The sequence below is a fragment of the Hakea prostrata genome, chromosome 11 (genome assembly GCF_041222555.1).
Source record: "Hakea prostrata isolate BN-2017 chromosome 11, UWA_Hpros_2, whole genome shotgun sequence".
NCBI lineage: Eukaryota > Viridiplantae > Streptophyta > Magnoliopsida > Proteales > Proteaceae > Hakea > Hakea prostrata.
Genome location: NC_142610.1, coordinates 5,391,594 through 5,416,886, shown reverse-complemented (window position 1 = coordinate 5,416,886; position 25,293 = coordinate 5,391,594). Strand labels below are relative to the sequence as shown.

General features: G+C 36.8%; 2 protein-coding genes across 2 annotated transcripts in view; one reads left to right on the top strand and one right to left on the bottom strand.

The window, feature by feature from the left end:
- The window catches only part of LOC148999734 (DHHC-type zinc finger family protein), a 28,626-nt gene extending 14,895 nt beyond the window's left edge, over positions 1-13,731 (top strand). The window contains exons 7-11 of the mRNA XM_089139417.1: positions 881-990; positions 5,174-5,260; positions 5,547-5,630; positions 7,391-7,456; positions 12,650-13,731. Of these exons, the coding sequence (XP_088995543.1) occupies positions 881-990; positions 5,174-5,260; positions 5,547-5,630; positions 7,391-7,456; positions 12,650-12,824 (522 nt within the window). The 3' untranslated portion in view covers positions 12,825-13,731. The remainder of the gene's footprint in view (positions 1-880; positions 991-5,173; positions 5,261-5,546; positions 5,631-7,390; positions 7,457-12,649) is intronic.
- A 9,801-nt stretch (positions 13,732-23,532) lies between these two features.
- LOC148999733 (UDP-glucuronate 4-epimerase 1) lies at positions 23,533-25,293 on the bottom strand. Its single transcript, XM_089140736.1, has one exon. It carries the CDS (start codon positions 25,048-25,050, stop codon positions 23,758-23,760), a length of 1,293 nt encoding a protein of 430 aa, XP_088996862.1. The 5' UTR covers positions 25,051-25,293; the 3' UTR covers positions 23,533-23,757.

Genomic DNA, 25,293 nt, shown 5'->3' with positions numbered 1-25,293 from the left:
CAAATTACCAAAAACAATTAAAGAAATTATGTAACTCAAATTAACTTCTTGCCTCAGGGCAGTGGATAAAGAACACTGATTGGGTGAAAAGGGTTATAACAATGGAAGCTTTCACCTTTTCCTTGTGCTGAACTATGGAAGAGAAAAACATGGGTTTTTGGAGATAGATTACTAGGCCAAAAGGTAGAGCTTAAGATTAAGTTGACATTGATGCATCAATCCTGTGTTAAGTAAATTCCAAGGTGTAATTTTATGGAAACTATTTCTTGTGATGGGGTTGGTTCTAGTTGGTTTCCCTCTCTTCCCCCTTACCCCCCCTGCCCCCACACACACAGTAAAAAAAAAAAAGGAAAAGAAGAAGAACCAGCATTCACTTTTTTCTGATGTATGTCAGAATTAATTAAGTCATTATTTTATTATTATTATTATTTGGTTTTGACTTGGTTGTGTACATTTTTTTTGTGGTTGGGGGTTACAGATTGTTGGGAATTTTCTTTTTCTTTTTTGGTTATGTACCTTTTAATTATGAAGAATTAAATGTTTTATAATTACCAAGAAATGTTGTTGGCCCACCCAACTCAGATTCATGTTGTTATTTCCACAATTAGATACTTTTAATTATGAAGAAATAAATGTTTTATAATTACCAAGAAAGTTGTTGGCTCACCAACTCAGATTCATGTTGTTATTTCCATATCCTCTTTTCTGATTCTTGTTCTGTCACTAGGGATATGATTATAGCTTAGTTTGTCTTTAATATGGTGATATTTATTATTAAGATTAATTTTTAGGCTCTTTTGGAATTATAGTTTCTCAACTTGTTGATGGTATATATCTGGGAGAACATTCTGATTAGAAACTTTTGGTTACATGCATGCAGCCTCCACGGGCAAAACATTGTCATGATTGTGACAAATGCGTTCTTCAGTTTGATCATCACTGCGTTTGGCTTGGGACATGTATAGGCCAGGGTAACCACTGCCGGTTTTGGTGAGTTTTGTGCAACGTTGTCCTTGCACTGCATATAATCCTCATCTTCTTTCTTTTGCAAAGATTTATATGACAACTACAAAAAATACGGGGGGGGGGGGGCTTGGGCTTGGGCTTGGGGAGGAAAACTGAATACTTAATATAAAAGTAAGCTGCTAAAAAAGGTAAGCCTAACAGCTCTAGTGATGTTAAGGGTGTCAAACTGGAACTGAAACCGGAACTGGCTGTTTACAACCAAACTGAACTGGACCTCAGAAGAATGATGTGACTTTGATTTTATCTGTTCAACATCTGGTTTGTTTCGGTTCATAACCGAAAAGCTGTTGGTTGCACCACATAAGGAACCGTATATCAATTGCTACAGAAAAGGTCAATATCAGACTCCCTTTCCCTTTAATGTCTTGACTTTTAACCTAATTAGCTAATGCCTTTTAGCCATAGTTGCGACTGTTATAAACTCTATGTTCCAGGTCAACCATTCTATAGTATCGTTGAACTTGATGATTTCTTTTTCAATTTACACAGATTGATTAGATATGTATAATACTTGACATGATTCTGAGCTCAAAATATTCTAAATTTGTTTAAGAAATCGCTATCTATTTTTCTTTATTTTTGGGGTGGTCCTTCGCGCAATGGCCAGTGGACCGCACTTGTAGCTTGAGGTCAAGACATTGAAACAGCCTATCAGCAAAAATTGTTGGGGTAAAAAAAGGTTGCATAGAAAAGCGGCCCCTCCTTCTGGGACTTTGCTTGTGTCGATGCCCTTAGCACTTGGTTCGTACTTTTGGGATGTTGGGAACCATTTGGAAATAGCTTTTGAACAAGATCAAGATCTTTTATTTAGTGGTCAATATTAGTCTGTCGCATGATTCTATGTTAAATATATTCTGATTTGCTTAAAAATGGGTTTAATTAAACTGAAGGTACAAAGACAAAGGGTGGAAGTTAATTATAAAGTTTGGTTAATTATATTATGATTTATAAATTATTTAGTGTCGTCTATTAAAAATGGAGAAAATTTTCCCTTGCAACCATAGTTCGAAATTTCGGTTCATCTTGCCATCTCATCCTTGGGTAAGATTGTTGAGACACTGAAATTTCATATTTTTCTTTTCAAAATTTCGGTGGTTTTTTGTGTCCAGCCTAATTTGAGGCCAATAAACACAATGGAGGTGTCCATTTGGCCTAAAACCTATCTCAAAGTGGTGTTCTTGATCAGCACATTCCCAGCTGTACGTAGGTGAAACTTGAAGTCTGGAACATGCATTTTCACAAATATAATTATGGGTATTATGCAAGACAGATTTTCATTAAAATACAACAACAAATACAACAAGCAGAATTCAATATGCAAGTATATGCCGGGCTGGATCCATCCCTTAGGTTATGGAGGAGTATTTTAAATACTAGACATAAACAGGCCATGACGTGGTACGGATAAAGTTATCCATATAGTCCGTCAATGCCCTTCTATAGGTAGTATCATCAACATTAAGACCTTAGGGAATGTGTTGTACAGCCATGGACGGTAACTCGGTCGTAGAACTGGCATAACCGACTATGCTGGTCGTGATGGATATCCAAAGATGGAGTCCACAAATGATGCATCTGATCCATCTCCATACCCAATTGCTGACATGCTATTGGAATCAGCAATGGACCACCATATCCATATGCCCGGTACGTACAACCCCTTGGAATTTTCAAAGTTTCACCAAATTTTTTGAGATTTTGGTGAAATTTCCGAAATATTAGCAGAATTACCAAATTTTCAGTGAAATTTGTGAGAAACTTTTCAGACTCAAATTTCAGCCATGGTTTCATTTTGCTGAGTACTGAAATTTTGCCGAAATCTCGCGAAATTTCATACTATGCTTATAACAAGGGAAAAGGTAATAGAACTAAAAGGCTCAAAGGTGACATTGGATGTGAATCAATATTACAAACTGCACATAAAACCTTTATTAACTGTATAACATAAACCATATAGAAACCTCTAAAACTATACTATATAAAACAATTCTAGTTTTGGGTGATTCATACCTGGTGCAGTTTTTGGTTTGTACCTTGCAAAATGTGCGCCGGACCAGAACCACACCATATAACTGAGACTGCACCATTTGATACCCTTAGAGTGGTGTGTAGTGGAACCAGAAAACTCATTTTGCCTATTTTAAAGATAAAAAGTGTTTGTTTTTCCGATGATGTTAAGGTCCTTAAGATACGTATTGTTCTTGACAAATGAAGTCTTCCATGTTTTTAGGACAACTTTCATGATTTGAATGAGTTTAGGTTTTTTTTCTTTTCCCCTCCTCTGAGGCATCGTTCAGCTATTTGAGAACTCCATTGGCAAGACTGTTGTTCATCTCCAGCTCTCTGATGGAGGAGTCTGCTTAGTGTACAGCATATACCACCACAAATTAGTATGGCCAATACTGTTGAGTTGCCAAAGATAACTCTTAAAAGAGTGGCATCCAACTAGTCCTGAACCACAGTACATGTGCTTTGTCTATATGAGTAAAGTTCTATTAGGTCTGGTATGAAATCAACTTCTTTGGTTTTTTTTCTGAGCATTTGCTTTTTTGGCCATTGTGGGTTGAGCTACAGTTTCTGATGTGTTCTGCTAATTTTTCAAGTACTATCAAATTCCAAAAACAGAAATCCCATTTAAGTGTTTTCATCTGATAAGAAATTTGCTTTTAGAAGAGAAGGAAAGGTATCAGTATGTCATTCAAGCCTCCCCCCACCCACCCCAGGGTCTTTCTGCACTATAATCTGTAGTATTTGTCTCGGTACAAAAAAATATTAGTCTTCACAATCAAGGTTCAAAATCTTGGTTTCGCCAGCCTCAAAATTGAGATATGGCCTAAATTTTGGGCATCTCTGCCGAAACCAGGTACTTTTCCTGAAAATTTCAGTCCCTGGTTCTATTTTGGTGGTTTTTTGACCTGGGTTTCTACATACCCTATTTAGTCAACATAATGGAAGAGATATTTTGCATGAAAAATCGATGAAAAGTACTAACTCATATCTTACTAATTGAGAGATTTGTGACCGTTTTGAAAAATACATATAGTTATACTTTGTAACAAACTATTTCATGCAATTAAACAAGATTTTAAACAACATGATGACCACAAACTAAATAAGCAAAAAGAAACTAAATTAAATTACATGATTAACTAAATATATTTTTTAAAAAGCATAAACATCATCATCATACACCATATCAATAGTTACATACATACTTTTACTAATGTTCCACTGTTATTGAGTATAAAACAGAAAATAATTGATCTCTTTTATCACCTTGTGAATAATTACATAAATTTTATTAATAATTTTCAAATAATGTAAATAATAATTAACAGAACAGTAAGTCCGATGCCATCATGGTGGAGATTGAGTGATGGTGTCCCACATGTGTTAGATTCAATGTCATCTATCATGTAAAAATACCTTTTTTCCCCCCAAAAAAATGCATTATATCGAAAATTTTAAACCAGAAAATTAAAAGATACTAGGACTCCAAAAATAAAAAATAAAAAATTAACCACATGCATTTGTAATTCATGCTTCTAAACTAAACATGTATTGATTTGATAAGAAATAAACATGCTTTGATGCATCAACCACCAAGAAATCAAATTCAGGAAAGAATACACTTACCTAACTTCAAATGTTGTTTAATTCCCAACTACCCAGCAAAGTGGAGGTTCGTTGACAAAGGAGTGGAGGGATTTAAAGCCAAAAACTGAGTTTGAGACAAGATGAGCGAGACCTAGCTAGCGGTATGGAGACAAGATCTGCGAACTGTGTCCTGTGGTTCTACCAGTTTTTGTTTTGGTTGAAATCTGGTATTTTTCCCCCCTTTCTCACCATGCATTTCGACTTGGTTTTCATACAAACCAAGATTTCAGCAAGGGAGATTTGAACCATGTTCACAATCATGAGCTGGTTTCTGCACATTGCCCTCCCCTGGTTTCCCACACGGAGAGAGAAGATGGTTTTCACACAATTTATCCGTACTATTTGCCTCGGCATGAAAACTATTAGTTTCTAAATATGAGTTGGTTTCTTTACAATTTATCTGTATCTTTGTGACTTTCTGCTCAATTTATTTGTATCTTTTTGACTATTTGTCCCTAATGAAATTTCTTCGTTTTTCATCATATTACAGGTGGTACATTTTTGAAGAAACAACATTGTGCATATGGACTGGTGTCTTGTATATTAATTATTTGACAGCCAATTTCCAGAGGGCCTGGTATGGTGTTTTCTTACAAGCAATAGTTCTGAACAAGTTTTCTGTATATGCAATTTGCTCAGTTGTACATGACGCTCAGTTATATATAGATCTGTCTCAAAAATCATAATCCTATATTAAGATTCATGACCTGTAAATTGTTGTTATCATGATAGTTCTTTTGTTGTTACTAAGGTATCATGTTGTATTGGTTCTGAACCTGTCTTCTACTCAGTTACATTTCTGCCACTCTTTATTACTTACATGATGCAGTTGTCATTAATCTTGTAATACAATTTATTGTTAGGTGGAAAGATGGAATTGCCATAGTGCTTACGGCGACCTTGTCCATTTGCTTAATCTTTCTGCTCTTGCTGTTGCTATTCCATAGGTAACAATCATTTTGATCTCTTGAATGAAAATCTGCTTATCTTCATCTGGTCCATCTATTTCAATAAATCTTAAACCACATTAAATTGTAAGTGTATGAATGATTGATGTAGTCTGTTCTGTTGTTTCTGATCAATATCCAAGGAGTGTGCCCACAAAGTGGCACTCTTACCTTGTGCATGATTGTCAAGGTGGCCCCTTGTCTTCCGTGTCTTGCAATCTCCCCCCTCCAGAGCTGTGGATCGCTTAGATGCCATGACAACTTTTACCATGTGTCTTTCATCTGTTACAATCAACTGATAAATCTGGATTGGCCATTATACTGTTTGATATCTTAGTCTTCACCTTATTTTTCTTCTTGTGTTGTAAACTTCCCTTCTTTTTTTTTCTTGCAACTTTGCACCGTTGTTGGTTAATTTAGATTGTGGCACTCAGGTTCCATTAAGTCCATTAGGGATCTCAATAAGGCTTCTACTATGGTGTTGGTTCTTTCCCCTTTTTTTTCCTGGAGATGCTTCGGTTCTGTTTTTGGTGGCAAAGGCTTAGCAAGACAGGAAATACAATAAATTCCTAACCCTAATGGTGGTTTAAATTAATATTGACCTCTTCTCTAGTCCCCTGTCTTTGGCTTGATAAAAGCTTGGGGTCCAGTTAAGCCTTTTTTGGTACAAAGCTGCAGAAAAGGCGACGAGTGTGTCAAGACTTAGGAGCTTTGAATTTAATAAGGAATAATCTTGATCTTAGAGTTTGAGCTGCCAGAATTTGCAGAATTCCCAGCTTATAGCAGCTCTATTCGCATGTGGAAGTGTTAGATTGAACGATTGGAAATGCCATAAGCTCTCTCAGCTTGTTCCCACATGGAAGCATGAGATTGAAGTATCAGAAACATTGTAAGCTTTCACTGCCATTGAGTTCCACATTAATTGGAAACCTTAATCAAGTTTTGGATCTACTCTAATTCTACTTTTGTAAGCTTTTCGGCTTTTAATACATCTACCGAGCCCCCTTCTAGAAAGGAACATCCAAAATCTCATTAGGATCCTAGTAACTTTTTATGCATGAGCCATTAGCTGAAATGTACACCACTATTATAATAGGGAGATGGACTAAGAAGATCAAACTCTGCACAAACTGCAGCGGATCAGAACTTGATCATTGAAACGGCAAAAGCTGCATTACAACAAGTTTCCAGAGTTCCCATGATCTCACGTACTTAAAAACTTTTTAAGTACATGTAAGAATCTATTCTAAATCAATTACATACGGAGCTGAGCCTGTGACTGGAGGGAGCTAGAAAGAGAAGGGACCACAGTTCAGATGGCTGAAAGATTTAGATTATTAATCCTTCAGATTTATCATTGTTTCACCCTTACAAAGTGCCATTTTGCTAAATTGATCACCAGTCAATGTAGAATTTGAATTTGATCAAGATGTCAGGTTTATTATTTCCAGGTGGTGTAGACTGTCGGCTGAAAGTGTTTATTGAAATGTGGAAAATAATTTTTCTCCATTGGTTCTATCCTTATCAAATATAGTATTATATATCTTACAGTAACCTAGGACTTGTTATTAACTCTTTTCTGACCTGAAATAGGAAAAATTGTTCCTGTTTACCAGGTGAAAATTTCTCTTGTTGTCTAGCGACATGGCTGCCTGTGCAAGTAGCTTCATAAATAATTCATTCTATTCTATAATTAGTTCCTCCAAAAGATTTAGGACTGTTTTGAGCTTGTCTTGACCGTTGACATGGTTTTCTTACAGTTATATTGTTCTGACAAATCAGACTACCTATGAACTTGTGAGGAGACGACGAATACCATACTTAAGGTCAGTCCTGCATATTTTGTACAGTGAATGTGTGTGTATTCGCATATTTTTATACATTGTGTGCATTATTTTCTTACTTCTGCATTCAATGACTGGTATGGATTAGATAAATACATCGTGAAAATGTATCGTGACTATGTTTCAATGATCTTAATGGAATATGAAGAGTTTGTATTCCATATTTTAACTGAGACACTGCTTGCATCATGACTAGGTGCACGTTTTCAGCTTAGTTGTTAAGGAGTTGGCTAGGTGCCCAGGCTCTTTTTTGGGTTCAGGGAGGCAACATGCCTTTTTTTTTTTGGATGAATATGCTTTATTTATCGTATGCTTGGTTTCTCATATTAGGTCATTACTAACATAATTAAATCTTATTGTGTTGATATGGCTTCTATGCTGGTACGCCTTGTTGCCTGGGTGGGCGTTCCTTCATCAGCATGAGTGTCAGTTGTCTGGTGCTGATTTCTGGGTTTACTTCATGATACAAACCAAAACTGAGTAATTTTCAAAATTGTAGTTCAAAATTGTACTGAGATTCGAAACTCAAGTTAGTTGAGACTAGATAGGCCATGAGCTATAAACATGCCAATTTTCAAAACTTTTTTCCAAGGACTCGAATATTTGAGAATAATATTTTGAATATTTTGGAATCTCAACCTTAGTATTCAGTAGGCAGTCACATACTCCTGCTATTGTATTGTTGGATTTAGAAGCTGATATGTGGAAGGCTAGGGTAGTAACTAGGCAAATGGGAGTTGGGACTTGGAGACTTTGGAGACTTTGGACATGGAAGATTAGTCTGTCTATGAATTATGTATTAATGTTTGTTGTACATGTTATAATGGTGTCCACAACGATATGGCTTTTTTGATACAGACTCATTGATTACTTTCAGATTGTACTTTGTAGTAGAAACTTTTAGTCTCTAATTTATGTGTTTTCATCTGTTATTGGGGAGTAAACTTGGCTTTCATGCCACTTATGTCTCTCATCAATCAATGTATATATCTATATATGTTGACTTATTGATTACTTTAGGTTGTACTTATGGAAGAAACTCTTTAGTCTTTATTCTATGCGTCTTCATCTATTATTGCATAGCTCATTCTTTTTTTTTTTTTGGCCACTTATGGCTCGGCAGCAAGGATCTTAACCAAATTGGGTGTGTTTTTTGCTCTTGGTTTTTAGATTTTAAGATTTGTATTTTTGTAAGATTCATATATCTTTATTGTCTTAAAACCATGGTCTAACATGTCGACTTGTGTCGCCGTGTCGGTGCTTGGCGACACCCCCGATACGGCGACACAGGCTTATATATCGGGCGACATTTTGACCGACAATTATCGATCGACCGATCGAGAGAGAGGCTTACGGTTGTTTTCACTGTCTTTTCTCCTCCTCTGTTCTTGTACTTCTTCTCTTCCACTCTTGGTTTGCTAGGTAAGCTCTATGATGCTCAAGGTATTGAGTTCTCATTATCGCTGAAAGATTTGAAATCGGGAAAGTCATTTTCAGGTGGGAGTGTGAATCCCGTGAAGGGGAAGGAGAAGCCCAAGCTAGCACTTGATGCCCTACTGAGAGCGGTGCTGCTGCTCACCTCGTTGAACGACTCCACCTTCAGCTGTGCACTCCTCATCTTCCTCAAGTGCTGCTGCTTCTGGTGGTGGTGGTTGTTTCTGCTACCACCACTACTGTTCCTCGGTGATACCGCTGAGAATCTCTTCCCAAAACTCAGCTTCCTGGAGTGATTGCCACCACTATTCTGATCTCCTTCCACGGTTCCACCAATCCATCTGATTTCGTTCTACACTTCTACTCAATCCTCCCGCTGCTGTCGGCGACATTATCGAAAAAATCGATTGTTGGTGATATATCGCCGACTTAGTGTCTAAGTCGTGTCGCTGGGGGGAATCATGTCCCCCCCCAGCGACTTGGCGATATATCACCGACACACTGTCCCTCGCTTAAAACAAGCTTCCTTGAAGTTTCAAAACCAAACATTGCCCATCAAAACAGCATTCTTGAACATTAAAATAAAAGAGTTTATTGTGGATGAAGTTTGGTTTCAAATGGACCAACTATTTCCCTGTTGGGGGGGGGGGGAGGGGAAAAGGAAAAGAAACTGTCATATATAGGTTTTGGTCCTTGCTACCCACCAAGATAAAAATCTGAGACCCCTGTTGGGAGTGTGCTTTTTGCTTCTGTTTATTTAGCTTAAAACAAGCTTCCTTATAGTTTCAAAACCAGTCACAGCCGTTTCCCCACCAAAACAGAATTCCAAAACATTGAAAAAAAGTTTGCAACATCCATAGTTGTCACGGCGATGAGTCGATGCGAGGCGGTTTAGGCTAGTTGAGGCGATGAGTCGACGAGGCGCCCTTTGAGGTGCTTTTGAGGCATTTTAAGTGAAATTTTTAGTGTACATCTCATTCACTCTAATTCATTATAAATCTATCATATCTTATATAATAAAAAAAAAACTAATATTAGCCTACCTCAAGTCATCCAACATACTACAAACCACACATGGTAGGTCCCAAATAAAAAGTCGCAGGAAGAAAGGAAGAGAAGAAGTCTCCTTTCGCTGGCTGCTGCTTGCCAGAGTGTCGTCGTGGGAATGGAAGAGAAGAAGAGAAGAAGAGAAGAAGAGAGAAAGAGATTAGGGATTAGAGTGAGTGAAAGTGTGAGTGTGAGATTTGAGTCAAGAACTTATTCTCTTCCAATTTTTTTATTTTAACATTTGATCACATGTAGCGTCATTATAAATATGCATATAGGTTCAAACAATAAATACTTTGCAATTGAAATCTAATAAGTAATTCAATATATGCCTTCGATTTGGCATCTTTCATGTGATTTAAAAAAGGAAAAAAAAGCGGATGCCTTGGAGTATGAGGCGCTTGAGGCAACGCCTAGGCAATGCCTCATACCCCAAGGCGATCGCCCTATTGCCTGAAAATAAGGCGACGCCGATTTGAGGTGCTCTGAAGGCAACCGGATGCCTAGGCGACGCCAATTTGAGGCACTCTAAAGGCGCCCGGATGCCTAGGCGACGCCTTAACAACTATTGCAACATCTTGCTTAGTCCTTGTGAGATTTTGAGAACCTCGACCTGGTTGAAATGGCTGCCTAGATGAGTTCTCAAACCTTGGTAGAAGGGCAAACCTGGTACCACAGCGTTCCACATGAGTAGAGTCCCTCCAGGGGGGGAATGGGTGGCAGTTTTCGAACCTCAAAACCGAAGCTGAACTGAGATGGTTTGTTTCTTCTGGTCTGTAAATGACCTATCTAATTTGGTTTGGATTTGATTTTAAGTGGAAATAATCTGCTGAAACAAATAAGGTTAGGTAGGAAATTACAACCTTATATAGAGACCGTCTAATGTCAATATGATATCTTTTGACTCCTTATATACAACCTGACAAAAAATTCATAGTAGTTTTGTTTCACATGGCTTAACAAAAATACATGGTTTGGTCCACATTGACCAACTCTTAATCCTTCGTAAAACTGAGCAAAGTGAAATTTCACTCTCCAAAATGGCTGGTTGCGGTTTAGTTACTTAATGGACACTCTTCTTTAGACTGCACCTGATGATGCTATTGAGCAAGATGAATCTGCCTTGCCTTTGACAATGTGGTAATGAGATGAATAGTAAGGTCAGAAACCACCGTTTGATGAGGGAGTCAGTGCAAGGGGGAACTTTGGTCGATCAGTGCTTAAATTTTTTTTTTTTTTTTTTGAAGTGATGGAGGGGAAGGGAAAGGGGTCTTCCAACGGGCAAGGCTAAGCAAAAGAAAACCAAGTGACCAGATTGTAGACCAACCATGATCTGGGAAGGAAGGGAATTCTTTCTTTTCACAAGGATGGCAGTTGAGTATAGAACCAGAGTAAGAGCTGAAGGAAAAGGCTGGGATTGAAAATGCCACCAAGAGGTGGGATGAAAGAAGGCACTGCAGTCTGGGTGCGTGAAAGCCTCTTAGACCTCCTTGGGTAAGGCTTTTCTTGCTAGGTTAAAACCTGTCCATGGCCCTAATAGGGTGAGACCTATCTAGCCCACCAGCATTCCAACAGGGGACTCATGGTTTGGTTGTTCCTCTATGGGTCTAACCATACTATCCACAATGGTTCTCTTGATGGGAAATCATGGGATGAAAGAAGGCACTGCAGTCTGGATGCGTGAAAGCCTCTTAGACCCCCTTGGTAAGGTTTTTCTTTCTAGGTTAAATCATGTCCATGGCCCTATGAGGGTGAGACCTATCTAGTCCCACCAGCATTCCAACAGGGGACTCATGGTTTGGTTGTCTAACCATACCATCCACAATGGTTCTGTGTTGGTGCATCTGTGCATATCAGGTTCCACTTTAAAATTGGGTGGATTTGAAGAGTTATTTGGTCAAATAGCCTCGTATTTTTAAAATTTCCACTTGTGGCCAATATGGAAGTCCTGGATTGGTTGTCTTCCTATTTTGATGGATGTCGAGAGATTCTTCAGGCGGAGAATAACATAGCCACTGTGTGTTATGCAATCCAAAGCTAAACTTTCTACTTCGGGTGTTCTTTTTTCGCGCAGGCCAATGCTTAATTAGATGAAGTCATAGGCAATTCCTGTTATTTTCCCTTTGTTGTCACCTCTTGACATTGGTGTCTACTATTACAAGTTTTTATTCATCCTTAATGCATATATTAAATTCTTTTATTGAATGTTGTTTTCTTAGTACTAAATTGTGGTATACACACAACAGGAAAGGATACCAAAGTACACATTGTATGGTACCAACCTAGTTCAAATCCAAACCACCATTTTGGATTTTTCTTTTTCAGTAATCTGTAGGTTGAAATATGTTTAAAGATGTTTAATTAGGGTTTCCTGAAGTTTTGGGCCTAATTATAGTCAGCCGACTACCAAAATCCAGAATAGACCAGATTTCAGTCAAATTTTGACTGACGTTTGATATATTGCGGTTTTGTCCTGCATTGAATCCCTGATCAAAAATTGAAATCTCAAAATCTGGGCAGAGGTGGATGGAGAGTCAAGCTTGTGCATTGTTACTGATGACTCATTGTCTGTCAATAAGATTTGTTAGTTTGCTCGTTCTTGATACTTGTTACGTTGTGTCAGCTTCTTCGCGCAAGGAATTCTGTACTACTTGAAAATAACTTTATTATTGTCATTATTATTTTCATCTACAGGGGAATTCCAGAGAGGGTGTATCCCTTCAGTAAAGGCATATGCAGAAATGTTTACAACTTCTGTTGTGCTCGAACCAGCGTGTTTAACATTGAACCATTGCCCACAGCACAGGAGCTAGAAGAGAAATCAAGACCATACACATGCTTAGATGTTTTGAAGTGTCGCTGTTGCTGATAAGCTTTGGATGGTTTGCTGTAATTGTTTTCACTCATTATGTCTCCTCTGCAAGCTTGAATGTGGTCCATGGTCTCTGCAGTAGCTGTGGTATATGTAGTCTCTCATGGTTTTCTTCACCCTAAAGCACCCTTCATTCTTTTGAATGTGCTTTCTTGGGTTGGTTTCTGGTCCTAGCAGGTATTTGAATCTCCATGTGGTGGTTGCCTGATATTTAGTAGTTTCAATGCAGAGTGATCTTTCAGGGGGTCCCAGGTAGTTCTTCCATTGAAGAGTCAAGTGGATTTGATTGATAAGTAAAGGTTGCAGATCTCAGATTGCTTTGTAGGTGGACATGCTGAACCACTGGACTTCAGGGTCAGTATGTTTGATGGGTTTTAACAGAATAGATCAGAATGACCTGGAATTAACAGTTAACAAACTAGCAGTGTGGGCTAATTACTTATTGGCCCATTCTCATGATTTGAAATTGATATCTTTAAGCTGATTTGAGCTACCCTGGCAAGTAGGTTCCATTCACTTTATGGATTTCCTTCATGTTCTGCTTCAAAGGAAAATGGTTCCAATGACACTTGATCAATAGGGTGCTGGTGGTTCTTTACCAGTCAATTGTGCACCAAGTACTCCTTGCATACTTTGGTTAAAATAATTAGAGTTTATTGTAAGATCATGAAGTAAAGTGAAAAACAAAGGTTGGTTCATCATGGCCTTTACTCTGGTAAAATCAATGGTTAACAATTTTGAAAGAGGAGCAAAACTGTAATGGTTTGTTGGTTCACTGCTTAGGTAAAATTATAGCCATCTAGGACATTCTAAACGTTTCATAGTATGAGAACAAGAATTCGAATCTCGTTGAGGTCAGGATCAAGTTTGCTGTACATTCAAATAATTATAAAGCTATTCTCAATGAGGATGTAGTTGAGGTGCATGTAAGTTATAAGACACATTTGTCCCAAAAATAAGCCATGTATGTCAATCAATAGTTTCCATCATAGCCATGTCAAGTGCATGTCCAGATGGAGATCTTACTATGTCACCATATATGTTGGTTTTGCATTTTGTCGATGATATCAAGACCACTTACATACCATCAAAGTAGGTAAACAGTGGGGAAAAATATATATTTTCATGGGTATATATATAGGTAAATTTATTTGATATATACTATATTTATATTTATATATATATATATATATATATATATATATCTGATATATATATTTATATATACTTTTCAAGGGTTATTAAAGGCAAATTTGTTTGATATTACTAATTTTTATTGTATCTGATTTTTATGTTGATGACAATCATTCTAGTACTGTGTACTAAAACCATGACAACAACATTCTTAAACTCATTGCAAGTATACTAGTGGGGCAAGTTTGGTTTTGATGGCTTGAACATCTCCTTGACATTAAATAGGGTTTGGGCCAAAAGTTGAGTCTGAGGGTGGGTTAAGGTTGGGTTGGAATATTTTGTTGTTCTTTGGTTAGGGTTAGCATCAGGGTTGAGTCTAGTGTTTAACCTATCCTACTCCAATCTGACTTGACGTGATAAGGTCAAAGGAGGATATTCAAGGCCCAATCATAGTGAGCTAAGGGTGTCAACTTGGATAAGCTGCGGTCTATTTTTGCAAGTTTTGGTTGAACTAAGGGTGTCAAGTTGGTATAGTATTGATATGGTATCAATATGTTTACCTCACAACAATACTCTTATATTGTACTACATTCCAAACAGTTGAATATATCATATCATTATCGTGATATAATTATTTGCTATAAAACAATTATTAGCATGATGGGGTTCATTTGTATAATTTAGTCCATATTATTATCATATCATATATTAAAAGATATGAGTATTTCATATCGATATCATATCATATTTATACGGTATAATATAATATAATAGAATATATTGACAATCTTAGCTAAATTAAGCTCCTATATAATATCTATACATCAGATGTTGATGCCTACCATTGATATACTGATTCTTATACCTCTGCACTTAATATTCTTTTGTTGCTTTGACATCCAAAGCTAGCACATACATAATCTCAATATGGACCTCCCAGAGTTTCCTGGTCCCATAAATCATAAGATCATTGCATGAACAAAATGAACATTTAAAAATGTAAAGATGCTGGCTTTCTTTGATTGATTCTGACTCCATTTGATATTCTTAATGCTTACATAGAAGAATACATATTTTAATTAATAATATTTAATGGTATTTAATGTGAAAAAGTCCAAGTCAAATTATAGAAGAATAATCTAAATGTGCTTCACACTTAAGGATGATAAAGAAGTTTTCAAGGAAACCCAACTAAAGAAAATAATTTTTATCTTTTCAATCAGATTTCTTCAACAACTCATTCTAGAATGGAATGCCAAACGTCATAGGAAAAGTTTTCTAGACAATGCATCTGAATAAAATTACATCATCTTTGTAATACTTAGGTTATGTGTCACCCTAGTCCCTCTATATGTACTTTAAAAATTAAAACTTCAAAACAAAACTTAGTATTAAAAAGTTTCAATAACGTGACAAGTACGTACTCAGCATGCCACAACATGATAGACGCATGTAACCATCACGTATGAAAAAAATAAAATTAAAAAAAGAGGGTCAATTAGGGTTTAGTATCAAATTCAAACACGCAACATTAGTATAATTTTTGTACACGTTGATGCGAGTTAATGGATCATCTATTTCTTTATGGATGAGTGATCGTGTCTATAATTCAAATCAGATGGTTGATATTAAATTAAAATAAAACAAATTCTATTTTTTAAGTTCAATATTAACGGTTTGATGTGATTTATTGATACACGTCATTCATGCATAGGAAATGGATACTTGTTCATTTTGTTGTCGGAGATAGACATGATGAAAATCCGATATATCTCTTGCGAAAACTTAAGAAAAGCTATAACGGGTTGGGCAAGTTCAATTATAATTGTACGGTTCATCCAAGTTGAGCTAATGAGCTACTAACATGTTGGATCGAACCGGCTCAAAATCGATCGGTTTTTCAATCCCCAACTCATACCTATCCAATTAACCTTGGGTTGACCCAAACTAGATCTTTTAACAGGTCTGTTGGGATAAGCACAAGACCTGTTGGTCTTGGGCTACAGGTTTGCCTCTGAGAACAAGAAGAAAAAAGAAGCTGACTTACAATATGATATGATTATTAAAGAATGGAAGATTCCTTAGAGATGCCCAAAGAAATTTCTGGCCATTAGGATGAAGTGTGTAATGAGTCCTTGTATATATATATTTCATTTTTTCCAATCACTAGACTAGCAATGAAAAAAGAAAATGAATTCTAAAGGAACCAAAAACTCATTTATCTCTATGGGCAAGAGTTATTTCGTGTGCCACAATGCATATGGTAGTTTGTCTACTGATCAATCCTAATATTTATCTGCATTCTTCTATAATATGACCTTGACATTCCACCACTTTGTTGTTTGCAATCTATAGGTAGAATGCACAGGTCAACCGCGCCCATCAATTCTATCATGAGAAATGAGAAGAATTTGGATCATCTGCTCCCAACTGTCTTATATAGTTACACTCACAAGTGTGGGGCCTGCACTGTGTCAGGCCTTCCCACATCAGATCGGACAGCACGTGACCTATACTATTGTGAGTGTGGGTGTATGAGCAGCTAGAAGCAGAGGATCTGGACTCGAGAAGAATGAGAATCTTCATCTAATATAAGACTAGTGAAGACCTCCACACATGCATACTATGTTATCCTAGATGAATCTTGTGAGTTTGCAACAATGAATTGAAAAGAACATAAGATTGTGCATCCACTCATCTAGTGAAGTAATTAAATACATACCCATTCAATGTTTTGGGGTTAGCTTTCCTATCACATCAATGCCCTATGTTGATAATGGCTAAGGAGTGCTTAACAAGTGAAGTTCCATGGGAAGGATGTGGATAAAGATACCAAATATTTAATGTTTGTGGCACTTTTTGTCAAAGTTACTTAGATATCGTGACCTACATACATGTGCGCATGATGTAAGGAGTGACTTAGTTAGCAAAGATCAATATGTCATCAATAAGAAAGAAAAAAAATTCAAATCTCTTGAAGTTCAAGAATTCTTGGTCTCCTCCTTTCCCATGCGTATATTAAACTGTCCCACGAAGATTAGTCGAAATGCACGTAAACTGGCTCCAAGACATGTTACTTCTACTACTAAAACAAAGAACCCCGAAATTTTTAGTCCCACATCAGTTAGGAAAAAGATATTGGAAATGATAATTATATAACTTGTTTTGTTTTTTGTTTTTGTTGCTATTGACTTCGAGAAGCTAGAAAACAAGATTATCTCAATATGAACCTTCCATATGTTGTTGTTGGTCCAATAAATTGACCATAAGATCATTGCATGAACAAAATGAATACTTGTGTAAGGATGTGGGGGCTTTCTGTGATTGTGACTCGATTTGATATTCTTGCTGCTTGCGTAGAAGAATACATATTCTAATAAATGGTATCAATGTGAAAAAGTCCAAGTCAAATTATAGAAGAATAATCTAAATGTGATTCACACTAAGGGTGATAGTGAAGTTTTCTAGGAAATCCATCAAAAGAAAATAACTTTCTATCTTTTCAATCAGGATTTCTTCCATTCTTTCTAGAATGGAATACCAAAGGTCATAGGAAAAGTTTTCTAGATAATGTCTAATACTGTGGTTACATGTCACCCTAATACATTCACAGATAAAATTTAAAGAACAAGACTTGATATTGAAAGGTTTGACTAGTCACAAATACAATTAACATGCCACGACACGAGATACATGTCACCATCACGTACGTTGAAAAAAAGAGTCCTTTCGATTTGGACTTTTTGGTTTGAGGTTGAACGGATCAAATCGCCATTAGCAAAATCGAGTACGGATCAGGATCACTTCTCTTGATGGAGAATACAAAGTATTTTCCGACACTTTATGACTACATATGTAGGAGGACCCACAAAGAAAAAATTATATGTTGATAGTTATTTTCTTAAGTATAAATACAGATTGAAAACAAGTTTTCAACTATTTGTTGATATCTCTATCATTTTATTTGTGAGGATTAGGGTTGAGATTTAAGAATCTAGTAACCTTGGTAGTTATTTTAGTAGAAAATTTAAAAAAATATTCACATATCTCAAGTAAAATTTATTTAAAAATAAAAATATCAATTCAAATAAGTAACTTAATCAGATAATTTTATCGAATATATAATATTTGGTCAGAAAAGAATATTACCATATCTACATATTAACAATCGGAAGAATTGAAAACCCCTAAACGAATACATATGCGAATTTGAAGATTAAATTTCAGTTATCCGCTTACAAACCCTAAGTACACCAAATGGGAATGCCAAATCTTTGTGAAAGGGTCAACAGAAGTTGTGTTGGGAAGAACAGCCAAGAATGTGAATCTACTACTCATTCTATAATGGAAGATTCCTAGGATATGCCTAGAGAAATATTTGTTCTTCACAATCCAATAATTTTTCCACCCGATAGGATGAAGTGTGTTATCAAGTGTTGCACGTCAATTCTAGTTTTTCAAATGTCCACATCAAACCACAAGACTATAAGGAAAATGAATATACAACGAACCCAAAAACTCTTCCATTGAAATTTATTTTTGTTCTGAGGTTTAAAACTACCATGCAAGAACCAACGACTCAAAAGTCAGATTCCACCAGCTTAACTGAAAACAATTGAAAATATTTTATGAAGGGAATATTTAATTTTAGATACTTGTACCAGTACGTCTAAAGCTTTAAGGTTCTCTAACTTATTTTATATTGTGTTAGTTCAATTTATTGGCCATACACCAAATTGAGCTCCATTAGACAAATAATATATCACCACGCTTCTGCAATGATCGTCCTCGATGGCTCTCACTCTGGCAGCTTTCATTATACTCTAAATAGCCCTTTTTGGGATTTGAACCCTTTGATATTGTGTTAGTTCTAATATCAAATGTAAAATACTTGACCAGTGTGTCCAAAAACCTCAAAGCGATAGAACAAGCTGAATCAAATCCTTTAACCTATCTCAAACTAAGCTAGCCCAATCTAGCACCCCATAAACCAAATTAAATCTCATTAGACACGTAATATCTATCAAGACTAGAGTCTAAAAGAAGAGATTGACAAAGGTGGAATAGCAAACAATGGGAGATAAACTTGTTGATACGAAATCCTGCTCGTCCTTCCTTATCAAGTACCTGCAAAATACATGCTCGACCTTGGGTGGTCGAGATACGTCTCTGACGAGCAAGTCAGTACCAATGATCTGATCTTAACTACTCAATAGAGAATTCAAGTAAGTGATCACACAGAATATGAATACTTATTACATAAAGCCTGCCTGAGGTGCTTATATAGCTTTAGATATCAAAGTTAGACTCCGAATATAACTCTAAGAAGAGTTGTGTTACGAAAGTAACTCTAGAAAGAGTCTTTTACCTTACTTATCCTTTCTAGGAAGTTGGCAGATGATAAAAGTTTATCCTGATCGGGTACTCTTGACACGATGGTCGGACTGTCCATTAACACTATGGTCGAGACAACTGTATTGAACCCGTTGGTGAGACCGGTCAGAGTAGAATGACTATTTTAGTCATTAACAAAACTCATTTATGATGCTTCTACCCCATAAAACAATAACCATGGGGTTTCCCAGGTTTAAATGCGGATATGGATAGAAGTTTGGTACTCTTGCAATGCATATGGTAGTTTGTCTACAGATCAATCTTATATTTATATGCATCCTTTTGTAGCATGACCTTAACATTGTTGTCTACAGATCAATCTTCATCTAATATAAGGCTACTGAAGTACTCCATATGTGTAAATTATGTTATCTTGGATGGCTTCTGTAACTTTGCTATAGTTAAGACAATACAAGATTGAACATCTACCCATTTGGTGAAGTAATCAATTGCATTAATTAAAAGAAAAAAAACCCATGCCCATTTGATGCTTTGGGTTGAGCTTTCTTATCAAGTTGATACCCTATATTACTAATGGCTAAGGAGTGCTCAACATGCAAAGTCATATAGAAAGGATGTGAATGAAAATAATAAATAATTAAAAGCAAATTGCTCTGACACCACAAAACATAACCCTTTAAACATAGACACCTCACTTTATCTTTAAAAAGCGTAAAACTCCAATTCTATTAGAATAATTAATAGTATAGATGTAGAGACTATTATACTCATATATAATATACTGAAATGACAGGATTTTTATCCATGCACATTAAATGATGGACATTTGCCATATTCTTACCCTAAAGTCAGCATTTTCCCAACCCTTAACAATAGTTTATCAAGACAATGCATCTGAAGAAAATGACATCATCTTTGTATTAGTGTGGTTATTTGTCAACATGACTTAATATTCAAAAGTTTGAATAGCATGACAAGTATGTATTTAGCGTGGCACATACCATCACGTATATTAAAAGTAGAGTTAGTTTTTTTTACCAAGAGGGGTTGGTCCGAGTGGTAAGCAACTTGGTTCCCTTAAGCAAGGTTCTGGTATTGAAACCTTGTGGATGCAAAAAATCCCCGCTGGGAGACTCACCCACCACCGCCAGGTGTGCGACCCGGGTCGAACACCGGATTAGTCAGGGTTGGACCTTTTGGTTTTAGGTTGAAAGCATCAAATTCAAACATGGACCATTGGTTTCAATTTTGTCACCGGTTGATGCGGTTTGGACTCAGATTGGTTTAATTTGGACTAGTGGTTTGAATTTAAGTTGGACCAGTTTTGAGCCTATTATTAACCCAAAATTCAACTGTTCTAATACAATTAAATTGAAAATTATATATGGTCTTGGATCTTGCCTGTTGGGCTTAAGACCTAAATATACCAACTTTTATAACTGTTTCAAATTTCTTTTGAGAAAAACGCATGACATAATATATATATAAGGTTGGGTTTTTTGATGGTTTGGTTCAATTCATTCGATTTGAGTTAATGGGTGGATTAAATCAGCCTAACATCTATAGGTTTTTCAATCCCCAACCCATACCTGTCCAACTAACCTCGGGTTGGTCCAATTTAGGTCTTAATAGGACTTTTGGGCATAAGGCATGTTGGTCTCGAACTAACTCCTATTTATCTCCAAGAACGACAAAAAACGAATCTAAATAGTGGAAAAGGAGGCTGAACCAAACCTTTGTGAAATAATCAACAAAAGTGGGGCTAAGAAGAACAACTAAGCCTTAACATACACGGTTTAAAGTATCCGTATTGAGTATCGTATTAGTCAGGTGATTTTAAGAGAAGTATCAAACTGCATCGATATTGTATCGTACTGATTAATGTATTTTACTGTAATTCAATGGAGAGACAAATTGGCTAGTAACATATATATCGTATTGTAGAATACTTTAAACTTTGTTAACAGGTGTTTGCGGGCAACAATTAATCCAACCCACAAAATCAGAGACCACCGCCTAGATGGTTCAAGTGTAAAGCTTCAGCCAGTTGCAAGCCTTGACAGAGAATTACAGTTAAAACACCAATCTATCTATTGGTCGTCATCCATCACTTTTCTAACAATTGAATAGACACCTCTATTTATAAGAAGAAAAAAATTTGATTAAAAAATATCAGAAAGCTAGAAAGAACTTGTCTATTCCATATATAATAAACTAGCCCTAAGTAATAAAAATTCCAAATCTTTAACTTCTTCAATTTTTTTGTATTCCAAGTTTTCTTCAACTCATTCTAGAATTAAAGATCCCTAAGAAATGCCTAAAAAAATTCCATCTTCACTAGCCAATAATTCTTCCAAAAAGTTTGAGGATGAAGTGTGAAATCAATCGTTGTATATCAATTTCAGTTTTCCAAATGTCCACATTAAGCTGCGAGACTAAAAGTAATAAAAAGGAAAATGAATGCTCAACAATCCAAAAACTCTTCCATCAAAATTTTTTTCCTCGAAAGTATCAAAGTTATACTACAGATGTGAGAACCGACTGCTCAAAAGTCAAGATTACATCAGCCAAGATTGAAAACAAATGAAAATATCCAATGAAGGGAGGGTCCATCAAGACCTCAGTCTAATTCAAGAAATTAACAAAGTGGACCAGCAGACACTTGGAGAGAGACCCATTTGTATCTATTTGGAAGACTGTTTCCATCCCATATAACAGTGAATATGAAGTTGACTAGGGAGGGATGAAGGTTTGTGCCCTTCTCACATCTCTGCATTACATAATAGAATTGGAGTTTACTAAGGGTCCTATCATTAATTTACTGAAGGTATCACCTTTGATTTATTTTGTCAATACTTAAAAACAGATTTCACTCCTGTAGTATGGTAAAAAAAATTGTGAGGAGAGCATAGACCTCTATCCTAATGGATAGAAAATCCAGTCTTGGAGTTGCTTCATCAAGTACGGATAGGAATAGAAGTTTGGTATGTCCAAAATACATATGGTAGTTACTCTACTGATCAATCCTTATATTTATCTGCATTCTTCTATAAGATGACCTTAATACAGGGCTAATGCTTGCATAGGTCGTACTCGATAAAAAGTCCGAACATTGTGTAGTGGGGGGAGCACTATGTGCCCCAACTGCATCTCCTCTTTTGATTTACCAAAAATAAACATTATTGTTTCCCACTTCCGTTGTAATTTGCGGACAAAATGCAAAGTTCCATTGCCCCAATCCATTCCTAAGAAATGAGAATTTCATTGAAATACTCCATACATGTAGATTTTATTATCTTGGATGAATCTTGCAACTTTGCTGCTACGAAAATAAGATAAGATTTCTCACTCATTTGGTGAAGTAATCAATTGTAATTAGGATAACTCCATACCCATTTAATGCTCAAGAGTGAACTTTCTATCACGTCCATGCCTACCTTGATAATGACTAAGGAGTGCTCAACATGTGAAGTACCATGTGAATGATGTCGATGAAGATAGCATATCATAAATTAATCAGTGATCCTATTACATCCAACTGGTCCTATATATAAGAAAATTGGGCATGGCGTACGAAAAGAGTGGTTTCGTTATCAAAGACCAATACCTCCTAAATAAATAGACAAAAATTCAAATCTCCTTGCAGCCAACGACTCTTAATCCACTTCTTTCCCCGCAAATATCAAATCATCCACGAAAATTGATCGAGATGCACGCAAACTAGCCCAAATATATGTTGCTTCTACCACTAAAACAAATAACTCCTATAGAACTCCAAAATCTATACTACCATATCAGTTAAGAAAAAGAATGAGAAATTTTAGACCAAAAAAAAAAAAAAGAATGAGAAATGAAAGTTGTATGGCTTATTTTCTTCTTGACTGCAATCCCAAAGACATCAAATTTCTTGAAATGACATGGGCCGGGACCCGGGCCTGGGCCTGGCCTGTCATTGTCAAACTAAAGTCCAAGTTCTGCGTCTGGCCAAACAAAAGATGACATTTGTACCCTCAATGTCGGCAAGGAACCACAAAAAACAAAATTTTACAACTTTACAGCTGGACTTACTCTTTATTCCCTGCCGTACCACTCATGGGGTCCACTATCCAACCATAAATCAGGGCAACCCAGCTGTCCTTTTTAAAATTATGATACCCCTAGCTGGCATCATTTATCTTGGATACCTTACTTTATCGTTCATAAAGCAAAAGCCATGAAAACCACCAATAATAATCATAATTCAAATTCCAAAAATACCCTCTCCTACAGAAAAAAGTGGATAAAAAGTATAAAACTTTTCTCTTTTTTTCCCAACCTGTCTTTAACCTTTTGGCGTTCCAATATTCATTTTTCACAAATAAATGAGAAAAGAAAAAACAAAAACGAGAATGAAAAAAAATATTTGAATCTCCCAAAAAACACAAGGGGAGGGGTAAAATTGTCAATTTACAGATTTACGATGGTATCCATAATAAGAGAGATACCATCTAACGAACTTCTTCAAACCAGTCTGCAAATCAGTGGTAGGCCTGTAACCGAGCTCAATACGCGCATGGCTTATGTTAGCATGAGTAAACGGAACGTCACCGTTACCTGGCATGTCAACCATATTCTTCTTCGCTTTCATCTTCAAATGCCTTTCAAGTATACTGACCAGTGACGGAACCGTCACCGGTGACGTGTTACCCAAATTGAAGATGCGATAAGGTGCAGGTCCGCGTTTCTTACCTCCGCTGCCCGTGCTCTTTCCCGCCGTATCCAGCGATCCTAAACATCCCTTCACGATATCATCGATGTACGTGAAATCTCTGGCTAGATCAACCCGATTCTTACCTCGATAAACGGTGATCGGCTTCCCCTGAAGGATGTTTCGTGTGAAAGAGAAATAAGCCATATCCGGTCGACCCCATGGACCGTAAACCGTGAAGAATCTCAGACCGGTTATGGATAAACCGTAAATGTGGTTATACGTGTGAGTGATTTCTTCACCGGCTTTCTTTGTCGCTGCGTAGAGACTCGCCGGTTGATCCGTCCGGTCTGACTCGGAGAAAGGTACTTTCTCGTTGAGTCCATAAACCGAGCTCGAAGAAGCCCAAACAATGGCAGGTTGAGGGTTTGCAGATTTGCAGGTTTCTAAGAGAGTTACTAAACCTGCAACGTTGCTGTGAATGTAAGAACCGGGATTCTCCATTGCGTACCTTACACCAGCTTGAGCAGCGAGATGCATAACATGAGTGAAAGCAACGACATCGAAGAGTTTTGCAAGGAGACGAGCATCGTTGATATCTCCTTCAACGATGAAAACGCCATGGTTGTTGAGAAGAGCTTTTCGAGCTTTTTTCAGTGATGGGTCATAATAATTATTGAAATTATCAAGACCCACAACCCCATCGCCTCGTTTTTTAAGGGCAAGAGAGACATGAGTGCCGACGAAACCAGCGGCGCCGGTAACTAGAACCGCCATACCACCGGAACGACGGATCTGAGCAGAGTTTCTGACTTGTTTTTCCCATTGGATTCCACCCCAAGAAGCAGCAAAATAACGACTACCCGAGTCGACAAAGCTCTGAAAACTTAGATACGAAGCAGTGAGAGCGATTAAGAAGAGAGCCCACAAGAACATAACGCTCGTTGATGCGAAACATCGATGGAACTGGCGATTTATCGTGTGGGTTCTCTCGATCTTCACCTTACCTGGAGTAGCTGGGAAGAACTCATCATCTAAAGAACGCATTGTTTTTCCTCCTTTCTGGGTCTCTCTAATTTTCGATTCTCTATTGGGTTTTTTTTCTTCTTTTTTCTTCTGAATGAAGGATCGATAGAAAGAGAGATAGAATAGAAAAGGCAGGAAAAACTGAGAGAAGAGCAAAGCAGGTTGCAGAGATTGAGAGGAAGAGAGACCCACCCTTATTCTGCACCTGCTAATTAAGGGAAGAGATCGAAGGGTTATATATATATAAGAGATACGAACTAGGAA

Bases quoted from the DNA above. Each gene is read 5' to 3' on its own strand.
- LOC148999733 (XM_089140736.1), bottom strand. From the start codon at position 25,050: ATGCGTTCTTTAGATGATGAGTTCTTCCCAGCTACTCCAGGTAAGGTG.